We start from the raw sequence: 19116 nt of genomic DNA, 5'->3' as shown, positions 1-19116 counted from the left end.
CTGTGGACTTATTATGATTTTAGGCAGCCTCTCTGCTAATGGGTGGGGTTGTGTTCCTGTCTTGCTAGCTGTTGGGCATAGGGTGTCCAGCACTATAGCTTGCTGGTCGTTGAGTGAAGCTGGATGTTGCTGTTGAGATGGAGATCTCTGGGAGGTTTTCGCCATTTGATATTATGTGGAACTGGGAGGTCTCTTGTGGACCAGTGTCCTGAAGTTGGCTCTCCCACCTCAGAGGCACAGCACTGACTCCTGGCTGCAGCAACAAGAGCCTTTCATCCACATGGCTTGTAAATGTTCTGTCCAAGATTCTGGAATCTGCATTTCTTCATCAAGTTCTGGTTCCTGCTAGTGTTGGAGGGTCTCCTGCAGAGGCAGGGGTGGCTATCTCTCACCGTGAGGACAAGGACACTGGCAACAGAAGTCCTGGGAAGTACTCCTTTGTGTGAGCCCTCCGAGAGTCCTCCATTAGCCCCACCAAAGAACCCGGGTCAAGAGTCTAATTTCTATAGCCTCATTAGTCCTCATTATTAATTTATCAAAATTTAATTTTAAGCACTAAACATCTTATAATAATTATTTTGAGATATTCAATAGAGATATCTATGCCACTTAAGTGCTCTGGATCCTCCAAGCCCAGGACTGCATGACAGAAGTGGTATTATTTGTGCACATAATTACTGATTTTGTAAGAAGTCTCATAAAACAGTTCTGCAATACATGGTAACCATTCTATCATTAAATACTGAATCTTTAATACAGACTATGATTTTCTTAATAATTATAAAATTGTCACTTTAACTTTCGAGTTGAATATGTCCAGAATCAAGAAAACCAGGCCTAATTCTCACTGCCAATTGTATTTTGTCATGTCATGTGTTGGGAGAATATTATTTGCCTGTGTGTGTTATGATAATTAATTGTGTAATAAAATGCTTCAAGGGATCACAAATGCTACTACCCCAGCTTTTCTGAATGATGCATGGGAATGATCATTTTTAGGTGATGATGATACCGAGCCCTTTCAATCTGGCATCAAAAGACAAAATAAGAAAAACAAGAAAGCATATGTATTTTTTTCTTCTAATACTCTATAAGAGTTAAAGATATAGAAAGGAAGGAATGAAGAATTAAATCCTGGAAAAACTAATATTCAGGAAACTGGTGAAGGAAATTGAGTCAGGAACCCACAGTGAAAAAGAATAATCGAGAGAAGAATGGAGATAGGAGAAGTCAGTGTCAGAAGCCAAGGAGAGATAGGAGAAGGCAGTGTTGGAAGCCAAGGAAAGAATTACAAGTTTGCCAGTAAACTAAAACAATAACTATGTGGCTAAATGTGTCCAACTCCCAGTTACACTCCCTCCCACAGCTTCCTGAGACCTAGCAGGGTTTGGGGAGGATGGCCAAATTCTTTGTAAGCATTCCACCTTGAAATGATTGGATGATACTCCTGTGTGGAAAAATGATGGGAAAGGGACTGCTTCTTACCACAAAATTCAAGGGAAAAACAAAACCAAAAACTAAGCGTGATTTTCCACAAGGTACGGACCCTCTAGGAGTTTAGGTAATGATAATTCTAGAAACCATTTACAAATGATTCACTAAACCTCATGAGGTTGGGGTTTTGCTAATGAGACTTCTCATTTTAAATTATTAAGCATAAGTTAAATACAGGTCCTAATACTGTAAAAGACAGGAAGTATCCAGAAAATCTTTTTTAGTTGGAGACCTCCAAACAATAGAAGATGAGGACTACCGAGGGCAACCGCAGCAGGGATACATTTGCCCAGCCTCTTCTCATTTCTCAGCTGAGTTTTACTTTGGGTACATTTTAGGGGCTAGGAGAGCAGCTGAGACTCCAGAAGGCACCAAAATACGAACTCTTCACCAAGCAAGTAACATCCATGAGAAAGTCCACAGCCCTCCATAGGAGAGCTACCAGTTTTAAAGGAAAAATGCTTATTTACAACAGTTGTATAGGCAATCCTGAAATAGGTTAAGGTTTTTGATAATCTTGGACACACTGGAAGATCACAAGCTGAAATGGGAGGAACAAAACTATTTTATATATTGAAAACTACTAGCTAAAATGGTAGTTACATCTTATCTTGCAAGATGAAATTTCAGTGATTTTTATAAGTTGTGAAGCTTTGTAGTGTCATATTACCAAAGAAGGCTCAATCAGAGTTTATAAGGTCCAGGACCTTGTGTGAACTGGAAACCTGGCTTTGAACCCTACCTCCATCTTACTGGCTTTGTGATCTTGTCGAGGTTACTTAACCTCTCTGAGCCCAGGTTTCCTCAGGTATAAAGGAATAATAATTATAAGGTTGTGACGGGATTACCTAAGATAATTATATAGCACACTTAGCAAAGAGCCTGGTGTGGTTAATACTCATGAAGAAAATCTGGTGTGTGCAAAAGTCAAATATTATTTATAGATATTTGTGGTAATAATGAATATTTTTGGACACATTATTATATGCCAGTAAGAATAATAACATAAATGGCTTTGCAAGGTTTTAAATCATTCAAATCATTAGTAAGAAATTACATGCCTCCTGCCTCACACTAGCCCCACCAGCACAGAATTGGTACTTTGTTCAAAAACTTTCAGTGATATATGGACACTGTTTACCTTCCCTACAAGTCCAACCCACTAATGGTACACCTGTAGAGTAGGGGTCTTTTCTTGCTCAGGAAATGACTGACCTTGGTGACCGGAGCTGTTCCACCAGCCTGAGTTCTGGAGGGTTGACTGCTCCCAAGCTTTGTCGCTTTTTTCTGAAAATAGGAAATATTAGTTTCTATAGGAGAAGACATCTTCATAATGTAGTCAAGTGTACATTTTCCTATCAATGCAAATATCTTTTCAGGCAAAATTCAGACTAATATACTAAGTACACAAAAAAAGAACATGTTTTTATTTTTTCATGTCTTCGCCAGAAGACTATATAAATATTAAAAACAAAGAGTACTGTACATTGAATAGTCCCCAGTTGTTCAATATTCAGTGGTTTGGAGCACTACAGAAATCCTCACATGGGAGTTGTCATTTTCCACCACAGTGCACTCCCAGAACATCATCGCTCACCGTGAGAAAGTACGTGCTTTCTCTCTTACCCTGAGTGCTACGGAGAGCAGATGTTAGTACAGCCTCCACAGAGGGTGACTTAGCAGCAAGTATCAAAGATGGCAATACATCTAAAAATTTATCTTAGGGAAATAATATGACAAGAGCAAAAGCCTTTTTTCTTCAAATATATTCATCACAGTATTCTAACATCAAAAAGCTAAAAACAATATAGGTAATAATGAATGTTTATTGAGTTCTTACCATGTGTCTTACCATGTGTTTAATTATTCTACTAGAATAATAAAATTATAGGTAATAATAGAATAATAATGCTCTAATAATAGAGTATAGTACAGCACTATTGTCAGTGCTCTGTTTAAGTACCATGTGTTACAACTTATTTAATCTTCAAATTACCCAAAATAAAGCTGTTATGCCAATTTTCTGGGTAAGGAGATGGAGGGACGGGATGAGTACACAACTTGGCCACGGTCACAGCTAGTCAAAAGTAGCATGTCTGTTTCAGACCCTATTCTCTTACCTACCTACACTGCCTCCCACATAAGGGGTTATGTTATGAACAGTTACAGGATGAAATATCTTATGGTTATTTAATGATCAGGTTTAGAAGAACACTCCATTAAATGCAAGTATATTATTAATATTTCACATAAAGAAATGTCACATTTTAAAATAACATGAATGATATGGTCTCAAGTTCATACGGGGTTATCTTCTGATAGTGGGGTTAAGAGTGCTTCATTGTGCTTTTTTTGTAATTTCTTATATAACTATAACTACTTAACTGTTGAAAGGACAATAAACGAGGGGGGGAAGGTAAAATACACAGTTGCTTTCTCAACAAGGACTTGATATCTTCTATCTTTTACTTATGAATATCTACATTTCAAAGAAGCAAGCGTATAAAGTTTTATAATGTAAAATGGTGACAGTATGATCCAACATCTATAAAATGTGAAGAATGTACTGTAAGAATTGAATACAGGAGGGATGATCATGCTAATTAGGTGATATATAACACAGTAAAGAGTTGTATGTCCACATACATACAACTTCTGAAAATTTTTGAAAAATACATAATTGAGAACAATCTGGTTGAATTCTTTAACATTTAGAAGATATTTAGCAAAATTTATGTTGCTAAACTTTGTGAAAAATGCCTGCCCCGGAAGCTTGAGCTGAAGCCTTCTTTTCCTTCAGGGCAAATACTACCTTAGCAAGAAGAAAAGACAGAACTTAGCTTGCTGTCCTCAGAGTACAATCTTTATGTGTCCACTGGTTGACCATTCTCAGAGCACTTCAGGAAGATCCCCGAAACAACAGCGTGGACACATTTTAATAAGATGGGTATCTGAGGGCCTTCAGAGGCCTTTGCAGAAGCCAGGTATTACCTGTAGACCAAATAGTCTATCCTAAGCATTCATGCACTACCATCAACCAAAAGAAGAAAAAAATCCTAGATAAATGGGATAGAAATAAAGGAGGCTGCTAAAAAGTTAGTAATTTGAGTGTGATACGGGAGATGGTAAAAGGAGGGGATGGCCTAAGTTTTATCCATATCACAAGTCTCTTTTCAAAATACAAGGTGTCTTAACAAATAGCTTCTGATAACCACAATGTATACATGGATTCAGTGTAAGGGGTTGGATATAAGAAATGAAGACAAGAATACAGCATTGGGGTTATTCATTTTAATCTCATTCTCCAATTCAACCTCCTCATTTTCCAGTGAGGAGACTGAAACCCAGAAAGGTCAGGTCAGTGTACACTGTTCCATAGCTGTCCCACACTCTAGCTATTAGCCTGTGGTCTCAGCTATAATCAAGGAAGGTCCCACTGAAATCCTGCACTAACTACAGCTCCAATTCTCACAATCAAAATGCACGTACCAGACTCTGATTTATCTGTAGAAGAATTCCACTACAACACATTAGCTAAGATTTGCCCGTGAGAATTAAAAACCTTGCTTTTTGGCTGAGTTATGATACTATTAAGTTAAAGATAACTATTTTAACTTAATACACATGCTGATTGTTTATATAAACTCAGCACACATGCTGATTTTAACTTTACCTGTATATAAACTTAAGATTTACTCTGAAAAATAATTTATTAATAAATTCAATATTTTTAAACTCAACTGAGGATATCTCAGATTTCCTGTGGGTATGACCTATTGAAGTTTGCCTTGCCCTCTGAGCTGCCTGAATTACTTAGTCTACAAAGGACCAATTTAGTTTAGCTGAAACAAGAGTAGAATTTGTAAAAATGATCCTCTATTATCTAATATTTATAAAGGCCTTAATAATGTCAGGCACTTAAAACACAACACAAAAGCTTAGAAATGCACATACATACCAGAGCACAGACCCCTTATTCTCAGATTAGTAACCATACAGATTGTTTTGGCTGATATATAACGTGGTTCTCTCTTCAATTGTGTTTGACCTCATGCATCCCTCTACTTATTGGACAGACATTTATTGAACCCTGGCCAGGAGCCTGGTCCTATTCTAGGCAGTGGGGATATAATGACCAATTAAACAAACAAACAAGAAAAGGTCTTACTCTGTAGTGCTTACATTCCAGTAGGAGGACTCAGACTCTAAATAAGTCAACAAAAGCCAAGATGATTTCAGAGAGTGGCGAGTGCTATAAAGTCAATAAAACAGGGTCATGTAACAGAGAGTGGCTGGCTGAGGGCTCCTTCAGACAGGATAGACAAAGAAAGACATTTGACTGAGACCTCACTAGAAATAAACCAATCATGTAAATATCGCATGGGGGAAGGGAGGCATTCTAGGTGGCTAGAGTAGCACATGCAAAGGCCCTGAGGTAGGATGGGATGGGTTTGGCAAGTTGGAGGAACAGAAACATGTTCCCGCAGCCGAAGCAAGATGGGCACAGGCATACATGGTATGAGATGATACAGGATGCTGGATCAAGATATTTCGTCTGAAGTGAGGTGGGTTCATTATGGCCCCGCAGTCGGGTGTGTTTGGGATCATCAGTTTCTTCCAGGCCTTGGCTTGCTTCCTGGCCTTCTCTGAGTACCATCTAGTCCTTGTGAGTTCTCCTTTGCCTCCATGTGAAAAGTTCTCAAAGTCCTTTGGCTTCACATCACCTTGTACTTAGTTTTGCAGTGTCTTCCTCACCCTCTCTCCCGCTCACCCTCACCATCAGCATCGGTCCTTAGAAATCCCACTCTGGCCTGGACACATTTCTCACCCAGCTAGGTCTGCATATTCACAACTGTGATAGGGCTGGATCTAGCCTCAGATAGAACAGAATTCATTTACTCAAAGTAAGTGAAAACTCAAAACAAGCTCACTCATATATGATTCTGCATTTGTCCTAACACACAGGTATGCTGTGGTCTCTAAAAGATTAAGATCTTAAATGAGAGCACCAATCCTAGGATAATTCAAATTTTGAGTTAAACTATTTTTCTTCATTTCCATAAACCCATAGACTAAAGGTTACTGGGCAGATTTTCCCTTGCCATTCAATCACATTCCCTCTAATATTTATGAGCGCTTCTTTGTTTAACTTATGTTTTATAGAAAGGAAATGGTCAGGAACAGCTTGCCCTCATCCCTCTATATCAGGTCGCAGCCCTGGCTGAGTCATTTGTTCCTTGCAGGCTGTCACAGGGCCTCAGTCCTGATGATTGACAGGGGCAGAAGTATAATCGTCCACACCAGATTTACCTCTACTGGACTCTAACCCCAGGACATCAAGTCCCGTCCATTTACAGAGAACTTGTGTGATTTCTCCTGCTCGGGTGCAGACTCCTGAGTATACACAGGTCCCGTTCCCATGGACTATGAATCCACACCTTCTACTGGAAGCAGCCTCCCCCATCTCAAAAGAGGTTCAGAGTCTGCCAGCCAAAAGACCGGTAAAACAGGCACCTCTGCTTGCACAGACAAGATCGATAAAGAACGCACAGATTAGATCCATCCTATATGCTGCTGTAGGAAGACATGAATGGAATTAATGGCGTGCCTTTCTTGTATGTTTGTTGTGGTTCATAATAAAAGGTTTTATTGAATGAATCAGAACTCAAGTCTTAAAAACTGTTTTCAAGTAACAATGAAATTCCAAGAGCCAGGCAGAGCTGTGTCATTATCTCCTAAAATCTCAGGAGAGGCCCCTCAAGTGAGGCTTCATGTCATCCTGAGACCTAGTGAATCTGTAAAGAAAAGTGCCGAATTCTCTAGAACAATGGTCCTACTTTTTGACACATGTGGCAGGAATCCTGGCTGTACCCAATGCCAGCTGTGAGACCTCAGGCAAGTTTATGGGCATTTCTAAACACGAATTTTCTCACCTGAAAAATGAGAATAACCCTACTTGTACCTCAGAGAGAGACTAAGAGGATTAAATGAGATGAGGTATGGCCTGAATTCTGTGGCCCACATGGTGGAAAACCCCGCTCTGAAGAGAGAGGCCCCAGGCCTTGAACAGGTAGCAATGGGACAGATTCATCTCTCCAGGGCAACCCCAGTGGATCTAATTTCAACTCATGAGGGGTCTTAGTGGCTGTTGAGAATTTTCTATGAGCTTTTGTTATTTATATAATAGAAAAAGAATTGTTTCTTCATTGGATAGAAAGTGATTTTTCTTTAGGACTAGCCATGATTCTATTAATGGATGCAGTTACTTGGAAACGGTTTGATCCTTTTGAGGTTTGCTTTTAAGCGCTGCTAGGTTGGACAAGAGCAGCCTTCAGATAGAAGTAATTTGTTTTTAATACAGCAATGATACCCTTCTGAGTACTCTACCCAGTGATTCTGACTGGTGAGAACATGTCCTGTTCCTGGCCTTGTGTGAGGTCTGAAGATTACGTGAAAGTATAAATGCAATGCATCTAAGCCCACAGTCAGAGATACTATGATTACTCAATAAATGCTAGCTAAGGGAAACCCGGGACCACTTCCAGGGTTGATGCTGAAAGGCCTACCTAATGAGTTAGGCCGACCAGAGCCAGATCAGCAGGTCCTGATATTCGTGCATCAGCTGTCAAAGATGACGGCCTCTCTGGACCTTGCTCTGATAGGTCCCATAGGTGTCGTCACTGTCACACGGTGTGTGAGTGTGGGCGTGTGTGTGTGGGGTGTGATTTAGGGTCAACAAGATCTGCAGGAATAGACATGAACTCAATATATTTCCTGAGAGTGGCAAGGACCCTGCTGAGGTACTACGGGGTGTCAGGACAGGATATGGAACAGGTGATTTCAACAGCCTTGGTGGCACATTTAAATATTAGTAAAATATCTGGAGAACGCTAAAACTCATTAGTAAATGAACAAAGAAGTAAGTCGGTGACTAGGCTTATAAATGAGAAAAATTTAACTCAACTTCATAGTAAAAGAAGGTACTTCAGTCTGTAAGCTGGGCCACAGCCTCCTTTCAAATACAGCTTTGTTTCCTTTTTACATTAATGATGTTCTTATGTAAGAAAATTTGGATTAAAAAGTAAGGAGTGTTTCTGCCTTAAATAACTAAAGAAAACCCTCGACAATTATATGCAACAGTGGTTTTCAGAGGCTGGACACCAGGCAGCAAGGACAGTATTCCCTGCGAGGGAAACAAACCAGGGGCGCCCTGTGATAGCCACAGCTAACTGTTTGCAGAGTTTCCAGCCGCCGGATCATGCAACGGCTGTCTGTCTCTCTGGGTTGAGGAGATGGAGCTGGGAGTTTGAGGGTCAAGGGCACTCGAGGGGCTCAAAGGGAGGGCACCAGAGAGGAGAGCTACAAAAGTGAGCTCCAGAAATCTGCATGTGCATGCCTGTGAGGAGAGCCTGAGTCTGGGGAAAGACCACCCATGAGGAGCAGAGACATAATCACAGGGGCTCCCAGGGACCAGGAATAGGACATGTTTCCAGCAGTCAGAATCACTGGGTATAGAATGCAGAAGAAAAAGTAGGACTGGAATTTCCCTGGTGGTCCAGTGGTTAAGACTCCACGCTTCCACTGCAGGGGGCACAGGTTCAATTGAATAAGAAGAAAAAAAAAAACAAGAAAATGTAGGCCTCCTCTAAAGGTTGCTCTGTTCTAGCCAAACAAAGATTAAAAGCAAACCCCAAAGGATCAAAGTGTTTCCAGGTAACTTAACTGTGTCCCAGAACAAAGCTCAGGAAAACTTAAAGCAACCATAATAAAAAACACTCAATGCAATATAAAATTCATATCTGTTTATCATCTAATCAAAAATTACAAGGCATGCATAGAAGTAGAAAAATACAACTTTGTTTTCCAAACACAGGAAAATATAATGTTCAAAAAGCATAGTATCTTTTTTTTTTTTTTTTTTGTGGCACGCGGGCCTCTCACTGTTGCGGCCTCTCCTGTTGCGGAGCCATGGCTCATGGGCCCAGCCGCTCCGCGGCATGTGGGATCTTCCTGGACCGGGGTATGAACCCGCGTCCCCTGCATCGGCAGGCGGACTCTCAACCACTGCGCCACCAGGGAAGCCCCAAAAAGCATAGTATCTCGATTGCAGGGCTGACTACGTGAATCTACACATGTAACAAAATGGCATAGAACTATATATACATGTACCAATGGCAGTTTCCTAGTTTTGCTATTGTACTATAGTTGCAGGAGATGTAACCAATGGGGAAGCTGGGTGAAGGATACACGGCACCAGCCATACTATCTTTGCAACTTTCTGGTAATCTATAATTATTTCAAAAGAAAAAGTTTTTTAAAAGTATGTTCAGGAGAGACATAGCAAATATTTTTTTAAAAACCACCCAAATCAAACTTCTAAAGATAAAAATGTCTGAGATAAAAAATACACTGGGATTAAGAACTGATGAGACATTGCAGAAGAAAAGATTAGTGAATTTGGAGATATAGCAATGGAAACTATCCAAAATGAAACAGAGAGTGAAGGGCTAGAGGACAGGGAACAGAGAATCAGTGAGCTGTGGGGCAACTCCAAGCAGCCCATACATATACAACCGCAGCCTCCAAAGAAGAGAGAGATGAGGAGACAAAACAAAATATTTGAAGAAATAATGGTCAAAACATTTCCAAATTTGATCAAAACTATAAACTCACCAATCCAAGAAGCTCAACAAATACCTTTTAAGAGTGAGGAGCTGGGTACGAAGAAAGGGTCAAGTTGGGTTTTAGATTCCCATCCCCCAAAGATTCCAGTGATAATGAAGTCAACCTGTGGGTGAGAGTTCTTCTGCCCCAGCTAAGACACAGTGCCCTTCCCTGCCATGAAGGTGTCAAAGAGTTCCTGAAGGTTCCAATCCAGCGATTCTCTTCTCCACCCCGAAGTGTGAGAAAGGGAGCTGGTCCACATTTCCACCAAAGTAATAGCCCTCAAGAGAAAGCAGGCTAGAGATTCTCCAGTTTGAGATAATCCGTTACATAACAGATTAGATGTTATATTTGACAGAATTTGTGAACACACAAATACACAGGAATGTTTGCATTAAATGAACATCGAAACCCTCAAGGGTTCAACTTGGTAGCTGACACATTCAAATAATTGCTCAAGCCATTTTTAAAATCCTGTTTGTTGAATGGTCTTCAGAAACTTCAACATTATTTTTAGCTGACAGTTTTTTTCTTAGCATTTTCTAATCAGTGCATTTTTAGATCAGAGGTGTCCTAGGCTTGATGAAATGTAGTATTTTTCAGGATAAGAATTCTCATTAAAATATATGTTTTGACACATTTGTTGACAAATCAGTTCCATTAGTTAATAGTCACCCCCTAGAATGAAAAGAAATATTGTGTTTCCACATGAAAACACATGCTTTATTGGAAAATAGTATCTAGGAAAAGACGTCTTTCAAAGGGAGGTCAGATACCCCAACACTAGCAATTATAAGGCTGTGACTCTTATTCGCAAATGTTCGTCTACACCATGGTTCTAAGTAGTCTACAAACAAGTACAAGTTGCTATGACTACAGAAGGAAGTATAAATGGGTGCTACCCCCAATGCAATTTGGTAAATAGGATATGTTAGTCCCCTGGGAAACACTGATAAATAGGTCATAATGATGTCTTATTATTAACTCACAACCTAACATAGAAATTTACTCAGTGAATGAAACATCGCCTCCACAAAGCCCTTAATAACACACATTATGGTGGCCAGCACTGAATTTTTTTCCTGATTACTCAGTGCCATTCATTATCTCCAACTGGAAGTCCTTGAAGTGGTCTATCTCACGTCTTTCTAGTCTTGAGACGGTTGCATTGACTGGGAGTCAGGAGAACGCTATCTTTCTCCTGGCTCTACCTCTGCTGTGACTTAGCTTCCTTCCCTGCCTCATTTACTATCCATAAGGAGGGAGCAGCTGTGCCTACACTTACATTTTAGATCCAAGGGAATGGGAATGATTTAACCTTGTTTTATGATCTTCCTGAGTAAAAAGAGGGTATAATACAAGGAAGAAAGAAGGCAGTGAAAAGTTAGAGAAGTGAGTTACAAAAATTGACAACAGTGGTAAGAAAGTCTATGGAGTTACCTTTAAGTAGAATTTTGAAAATAGATAATTTTATGAACAGTTTTGGATACTAGTTGAAAGTATAGACTCTGGAAAATATGTTCCATCCTGGCTCCACTATTATATAACTGTGTGACCCTGGACAGGTCATTTAATCAAGTTGTGCCTCAATTTCCTCATCAGGAGAATGGGGTGCTTGTAAGGTGTGTGTGTGTGTGTGTGTGTGTGTGTGTAATGCCTACATATGTGTTAGCTATCAATATCAAATGATCGATAGTTCTCTACTACCTTTATCAAATCTATAAAAGTAGTTCTTACATAATTCGTTTTCCCTCTTATTAAACTACTTCTCACCAAAGTGTTAATAATTAATATATTATCCCTCCTAGGAACATCCACAATTTAAAAGAGGACCCAAGGCAAGGCAATGCTTAACTCAAAGTTTAAGGAAGTTGCTAACGGTGGAATTTCAGCCATCAACAACAAGCCAACTGGGAAAATATTAGATGATGCCTCCTGAATATATCTACTCGACAAGACTGCCCCCACCTCAGGGGGTGGGGATGGTGTGTATCTCTAAACCTCTTTAAGTTGTATGTCACATTTTTTTTTTTGCATTCTTGTATTCACATATGTATGTCCTTTTCAGAGAAAAAGATCAGTTTTCATCGGATTTTGAAGGGACCATAAACTAAAAGTAATAATCCTTGGGACTTCCCTGGTGGCGCAGTGGTTAAGAATCCACCTGCCAATGCAGGGGACATGGGTTCCAGCCCTGGTCCAGGAAGATACCACATGTTGCGGAGCAACTAAGCCCGTGCGCCACAACTACTGAGCCTGTGCTCTAGAGCCCGCGAGCCATAACTACTGAGCCCGCGTGCCACAACTACTGAAGCCCGCGCGCCTAGAGCCCATGCTCTGCAACAAGAGAAGCCACCGCAATCAGAAGCCCGAGCACCACAAGGAAGAGTAGCCCCTGCTTGCTGCAACTACAGAAAGCCCGTGCACAGCAACAAAGACCCAACGCAGTCAAAAAAAAAAATCCTTGCCCTCTAAGCTGCCTTAGTGCTTAAATCCTAATTCTCTGTCCATATCTAAGAGATGCACTTCTAGTCAAACACATGCACATGCGCACGCACACACACACGGTGACGGCAGCCGCCTTACTCCGGAAGGTTCCAAAGGAAAAAGACTCACATGTAAAACACTTCTCCCTTTAAGGTCTAAGCAGACGGATGCATAGATTTAGTTTTGATCATTGTTAAAACACTCTCTTCCATTATTCTTTTACTATCTATGCTGTTTATTATTCTTTTTCCTCTGATTAAAAGAAAATACATTTAGAATAAAGAGAAAAGTAGTAAGAAGAAAACGTAAATTACTCCAAATCTTACCAATCAAGACAACTACTTTCAGTTATTTCTCTATTTTTATGCAAATACATAAATATGCACAATCTGTTAAATACATGGAATTGCTGGTCTTTCATCATTTTTCTTTACCTGACATAAGCACGTTCCTCCACTGCTACATGTTCTTCAAAGCATGGTGTTAAAGATGCCTTAGTCACTATGTTTGTGCTGTAACTTCACCAATTCATTATGGCTGTACATTTGTTTCTCCCCTAGTTTGTTATTATTATAAATAAAGCTATGGAGAATATCTTTGTACATAGCTATCGAGTACACCTCTGATTATGTACTTGAAACAAATTCCTAGAATTGGAATTTCTTGGTCAAAAAGATTTAATTTTTTTTCTTATTCATGACTCTCAGTCACTTATTTCTCATTTCTAAATACCATTTATGTCTTCACTAAAGGAAAAGTTTAATCATATTTTTAACATTTCTAATCTTATAATTTTTAAGTTTTCAAATATTTGAAGAAATTTATATAAAAGTCAAAATCAAAGCCCTTTCTTCTTAAAACACACACACACACACTCCTAACATATGCTCATTCAGAAAAACAAAGTCGGCAAGGTATTATCACTGCTGAGACAAGAAATGTTTTATTTCAACTGAACACCGTACAAGAAACTTCCTCCTTTTAACCACTGGGTGTCCCCTGAAGTGTATGTTTAAAGTAAGACAGTTATTACCAGATCTATATAACAAACAATTCAGCAATGTCTCATCGCATAGCTGGTAGTAAGAACCCTCATTTTTTTTTTTTTTTTTCAGTACGCGGGCCTCTCACTGTTGTGGCCTCTCCCGTCGTGGAGCATAGGCTCCGGACGCGCAGGCTCAGCGGCCATGGCTCACAGGCCCAGCCGCTCCGCGGCATGTGGGATCTTCCCAGACCGGGGTACGAACCCGTGTACCCTGCATCGGCAGGCGGACTCTCAACCACTGCGCCACCAGGGAAGCCCCCCCTCATTATTTTTTAAATGCATTATTAAAAAATTTAGCTATTCAGCTTTCTACTCGGCTTTCACTTTTCAGTGAAATAGATGTATGGTTTCAGACTTTACTGAGTCTACTCAGTGTTTTAAGAAAGTAAGCAGAGAAAAACGTAACAAAATTGTATTCAGAGAAGTAATTTTTATCCCAAGCACTAAGTGAAACCAAAATTGTAATGTGAATATGAGATCACTTTAGCTCTGTTTCCTGTAAGTAAATTGTTTTCTTTGAGACTGTATTTGCAGATTTCAGAGTGATATATTTCTGCAATGTACTAAAGTCCAAATATTCTGCATCTTGAGCTCAAATTAGACCACTTAGGAGTAAGAGGCTTGATCTGCAAAAGAAAGAGAACAGGGGTGCCAACCTTAATGTGAAAAAGTAACCAGGAAGTCTACATTCTTAATGATTAAGATAAACATATGTTTAGAATTCACTCCAGAGTGCTTTCCAAATAATGTCTTTCTTATTTGATATTGTGATAAATGAATCAATTTACCTGTGAACATCTGGCAAACAATCCAAGAAATCTGTACCATGTGATGCCATCTTGGTCACACTTATCTCTTTTTGTGTAAATGAACACTGATTTCAACTTTTTTTTTTTTTTGCTTTATCTGATGTTTGCTATATAAATGCATGTACATTGGAAGAGAAGAACAGTCATCTATGCAGAATCTCCACTTACTCAGCACCCACTTACTCAATCCACTTGATCATAACAGGAACAGCTCCCAAGGGAACCTACAATACCCCAGTCTCCAAACAAGAAACTTTCCTCAGCCCTCACAATTCTAGAACTATTATCAGCCTAGACCCTTCTTCCAGCCTCCCCACAGATGGCACGGCAACATCCAGGTTCCCCCACCCCTTTAGTTGCTTCTTCTTTCACTTGTTCACTGGTTTCTCCTTCCTACATCCTCCATGCAGGCATTTATCAACGTTTGCTTTTAGTTTCTCTCTTCTCTCTCTACACTCTTTTCTTCGATAATTTCAACCAAGAATTTTGGCAGTGAGGGTTAGAAAGGAAGATGGAATGGGAGCTTGAGCAGTTTCAAAAGGAATATTTTTAAATAGTTTACGATGAGGAAGACTAAACCGATAAGTAGTCTAAAGAGGAGTCATTAAATAAAGAGTAAAACGAATGAGGGAATAGTTGAAGGAACAAGGTCCTAGGAGAAGTGGGAAGAAATAGGGTTAGTACCAGCTCCCTGCAACCAAAGCCTCCCATGTGGTTCAATGATGCCTTGAAACTGCAGCACCCTTGATGTGCTTCAGAGCCACCCTGTCCCCAGGGCACGGTAAAGCAGAGTTAGCTAAGGGATGGGGTTGGTGGGGGGCATTTTAAAAATAAAGGAAAAAGGAAATGAGAAGAGGAAAAAAGGAAGAAAAGTTCATGTGTGCCAGGAACTGTGTTATGCACTCCATAAGAATCATGTGTGTTACTCAAAATGTGCTCAGAAGACCACCATCAGAAGATATGAGTCACCTGGGGTGACTGGTAAAAATACTGATTCCCTAATCCCATCTTGGATCTGATAAATCAGAATGTTTGGAGATGGGGTCCAGGAGTCTGAAATTTTCATACTATCTCCAGGTGATTCTTAGGCATGTTAAAACTTGAGAATCACTGCATCATCTCACATAATGTCCTAGAAGATGAGGGATAGAGAGTTTTTAATAATTTTTTATGACACTATATCAGTGCTCTACACATTTACTAAGCATTCTGTAATAATGCTGATTGGAACATAAAAGACTTTATGATGTCAACTTGCTGAGAGATTTTGATTTCAAAAATGAACTGTTTTTGGAAGGCCATAACAAGCTATTATGTACATTTGGTATATGATAAAATATTATTGACTTTATGACAGGAATCATACATATTCAGTCCTTAGATGACACAGGTATCTTGCTATGGGCACAATTTCAGGTTATCATCCCTTTCATCCCTTTTGAATCAGTCATTCCTGTATCTTTGAGAAGCTAATAAAGTCTAGAGATAAGACTGAAAACATAAAAACTTTAAAACAGGATATTTCAGGACTCATATTTAATTGACTTGTCCATCAGGTTTCCAGGACTTATGACCTATTCTAAAGTCAATAAATTTAACTCCTATTCAATTCCTTTGATATTTTGTTAACTCTGATTCCAATTTCCTATGCTATAAGGTACACTCTTCAGAGACAATTTTGGTGGGACCTACGATCTTAGGCAATTAGGCTCATTACTCCAAAGTGCAAGAACGAAGGGTATTTTATTGCTGCATGATATAATGTTCATATATTTATATGTTCTTTTATAGAGGCAAAATGCTTAACTATTTTTATTAGCCACTCCCTACTACTTATATAATATTTTGTATATCACAGATTCTTAATTTAAAAGCACATTATTTTCATATTCTTTGTTAAAGAGGGACTGTACTTTCTAGCAATTGGTATATGTTTCTGGGTGTTACACAGAGTTGTTTTGAAACAAAAGGACTACTAAGCTTAATGAACTACCAAACTTCCTTCCTTTTTTAATGGGAAAGGCTTGGCAATATGTAGTGAACAAAAGAATTTGAGTCCTGGTTAGAAATCAATAAGGGGCTCACTTTTATTGCTAAACAAAGTTCTCTTCATTGCCTAGTAATAGTAATAATAATAAGGCCACACCAATAATAATAGTAGTAATAATAATAACAATAATAGCAGCTCGCATCTATATGGCACTTCGCGTGTCCCAGGCACTGTCCTGGACACTTCATATGCTTGGTCTCATTGATCTTCACATTAACTTATGTAGAGGCTATTGTTACCTCCATGTTACACATGAGGAAGGTACCCTTAGTGAAGCAAAGTAACTGGCCCAAGAACACACAGCTAGGCAGTGGCAGAGCTGGGAGCAAGTCCATGCAGTGGGACTCTATAGAGTCTGCACTCAGCCACTACAATGTGCTACCTCCATGGGAACCACGGACTGGGTGGCAGGCTAACTGGATTAGGAGTGTGGCTCTTCAAAGCTTCCACAGCACGTGAGAAAGAAGATGCTCTCACGGTGGTCTCAGAATGGCAAAGCATTTTTCTCCTGAATTTTATAAACTACCCGCATTTTTCTCAGACTCAGAATTCAACCTGAATACATGTCTTAGGATAAATAGGCTGTTTGAATGTCTACATAATGTCTGGTATTTTAACTGTAGGTTTTGAACTTAAATTCATGGATTGCTCTTGTAGACCCATTTGGTAAGCTCCACATAAGAAAAATACTAAGTTCTAAATTGTAAGAATAAAAGAAAAAGAAACCGCATATGCACCGAAGCAGGAAAAACATACTTTCTAAAAATAAATATAAGGCTTCCCCAGACATCTTCTCTATAGCACAAAAAGTCAGAAGACCATGGAGCAACAGGTACTGAACTTCAAGGGAACAGAACTGTTACCCAAAAATGTACAATTTTGTACTAATTTCTTGTGTGAAGCCAGCAGAAAAACATGCTTAGGATCCACACAGACACAGAAAATCACCATCTGTGTTCCTTCGCAGAAAAAAATTATCTTAAAAATATTCTAGTCAATGAAGAAATAAATCAAAATTTAGAACTAAACAATGGGGAAACTACAGTTGAAAAGGATTTTGGAACTTCCTTTAGTGAGTTTAGCCTTCCAGATCAGACGCCCAGGGGATTCTGGATCTCTAGGTAAGCCAGGTGGGACTGCCCTTGGGGCACCTGTTCAGCTTTGCCTCCTTCTTGGCACTGGGACTTGAACTTGTCCAGCCACAATCAACTCCCCACAGTTAAAACAGACAAGAGATTGTAATAACCTATCACCCCTTAAAATAACATTTGCTGTGGTACTCTTCCAGAATTTGCTAAGGACGGCTATATCACTTGCTGTGGGAACACGGACCCAGCAAACTTCTTGAACAAAAAACACAGCACAAAATAATGACCAGATTAAATGCTATATTAAATGCCAAGGTACTTAAATACAATTATCTATGTATTTAAAATTCACACACAATGATGACTCTTTTTGATTGGAAAAGATTTATCTATCACAAAGCACATTGTTTATCATTTTTAGTCTAGGCCCTGTTAGGGACATTCCTTTGTTATCTCAGCTTAAACATCCTATATATACATAGAAAAAAGATGGAGGAAAATACTCAAAGATGGAAATAGTGGCCATCTCTCTAGGTACTAGAAGTCTAGATGGTAGTGTTTTTTCTTTAAAATTGTCAGTACTTTCTAAATTTTCTTCAATGGTTATGTTTTAGCTGTATGATCATTAAAAAGTTACTAAAATCAGTAGAGTATATATAGTAATTATGAACACACAATATCATCACATTAATTTGAGAATACACAAAATTTCATAGCAGCAGTTATAATTTAAGTGGTAAGACTGGGTAATACTTTTGTTTTTTACAAGTACATATTACTTTTGTGATAAAAAAAGACTAATTTCATCAAGAGAAAAAATGTTAGAAAGAAATTTTAAAATGTTGGAGTCATTTCAATACTTAAATTCATGCACTTTTGAAGGAGGAAAGGTAAACACTGAGGAAAAGAATGCCACCAATGCTATTATGGTAAAGAAAATTTATCACATATCTTTTCCTTTAAGGCACAATTTCAACTCTATTATCTCTCTTTCTTTATCCATAAAAATATATCCATTATGAAATTTGAAGTTCTTAAAACTGGCTCTGTGAAATCATGCCCATCATATGCTTTATTTTTTGTTTGTTTTTATTTGTTTATTTTTATTATGAAATAATTTTACATTTATAGAAGAGTTGCAAAGCTAGTACAGAGATTTCCTGTATACCCTTTATCCAGCATCCCCTAATATAAATGTCCCATCATATGCTTTAAATTCCATTCATTAGGACTTCACTGAAATATGTTGCTAAGATGCTTACACTCACCCAGTGTGGCCAGATGTGTCAGTCAAATACATTAAATAGATTTGATTGCAGGTTTGTGAAGGCTACTTTGTTCCACTGTATTTAAAGGTACTAATAAATGTTTTCATTTTTCTTTTCCTGCTCTCTAGTCATTTTGTCTTTGGCTTGTTAGTCCATGCAACTTTTGGTCTTACAATTCCTCTACATCTGAGAAGGACTTAACAAGTTCATA

The 19116-nt window shown here is 38.9% G+C and overlaps 1 protein-coding gene across 11 annotated transcripts in view; it reads right to left on the bottom strand.

Moving 5' to 3' along the window:
• CAST (calpastatin) overlaps nucleotides 1-19116 on the bottom strand; it is a 129311-nt gene that overhangs the window by 92219 nt on the left and 17976 nt on the right. For 8 of the 11 annotated variants that reach the window (XM_089909130.1, XM_089909129.1, XM_089909128.1 and 5 more), the window contains exon 3: nucleotides 2710-2781. The exons of the other annotated variants lie outside the window; for them this stretch is intronic. In XM_089909130.1, coding sequence (XP_089765256.1) covers nucleotides 2710-2781 — 72 coding nt within the window. The remainder of the gene's footprint in view (nucleotides 1-2709; nucleotides 2782-19116) is intronic. 11 annotated transcript variants of the gene reach the window in all.

This window comes from Delphinapterus leucas, chromosome 3 (assembly GCF_059928025.1).
Source record: "Delphinapterus leucas isolate spDelLeu-1000000601 "Yukka" chromosome 3, BTC_Dleu_Yukka2, whole genome shotgun sequence".
In the NCBI taxonomy this organism is placed as follows: Eukaryota; Metazoa; Chordata; class Mammalia; order Artiodactyla; family Monodontidae; genus Delphinapterus; species Delphinapterus leucas.
Note: the sequence above shows the minus strand (reverse complement) of the source record. Positions and strands in the feature narration are given on the sequence as shown.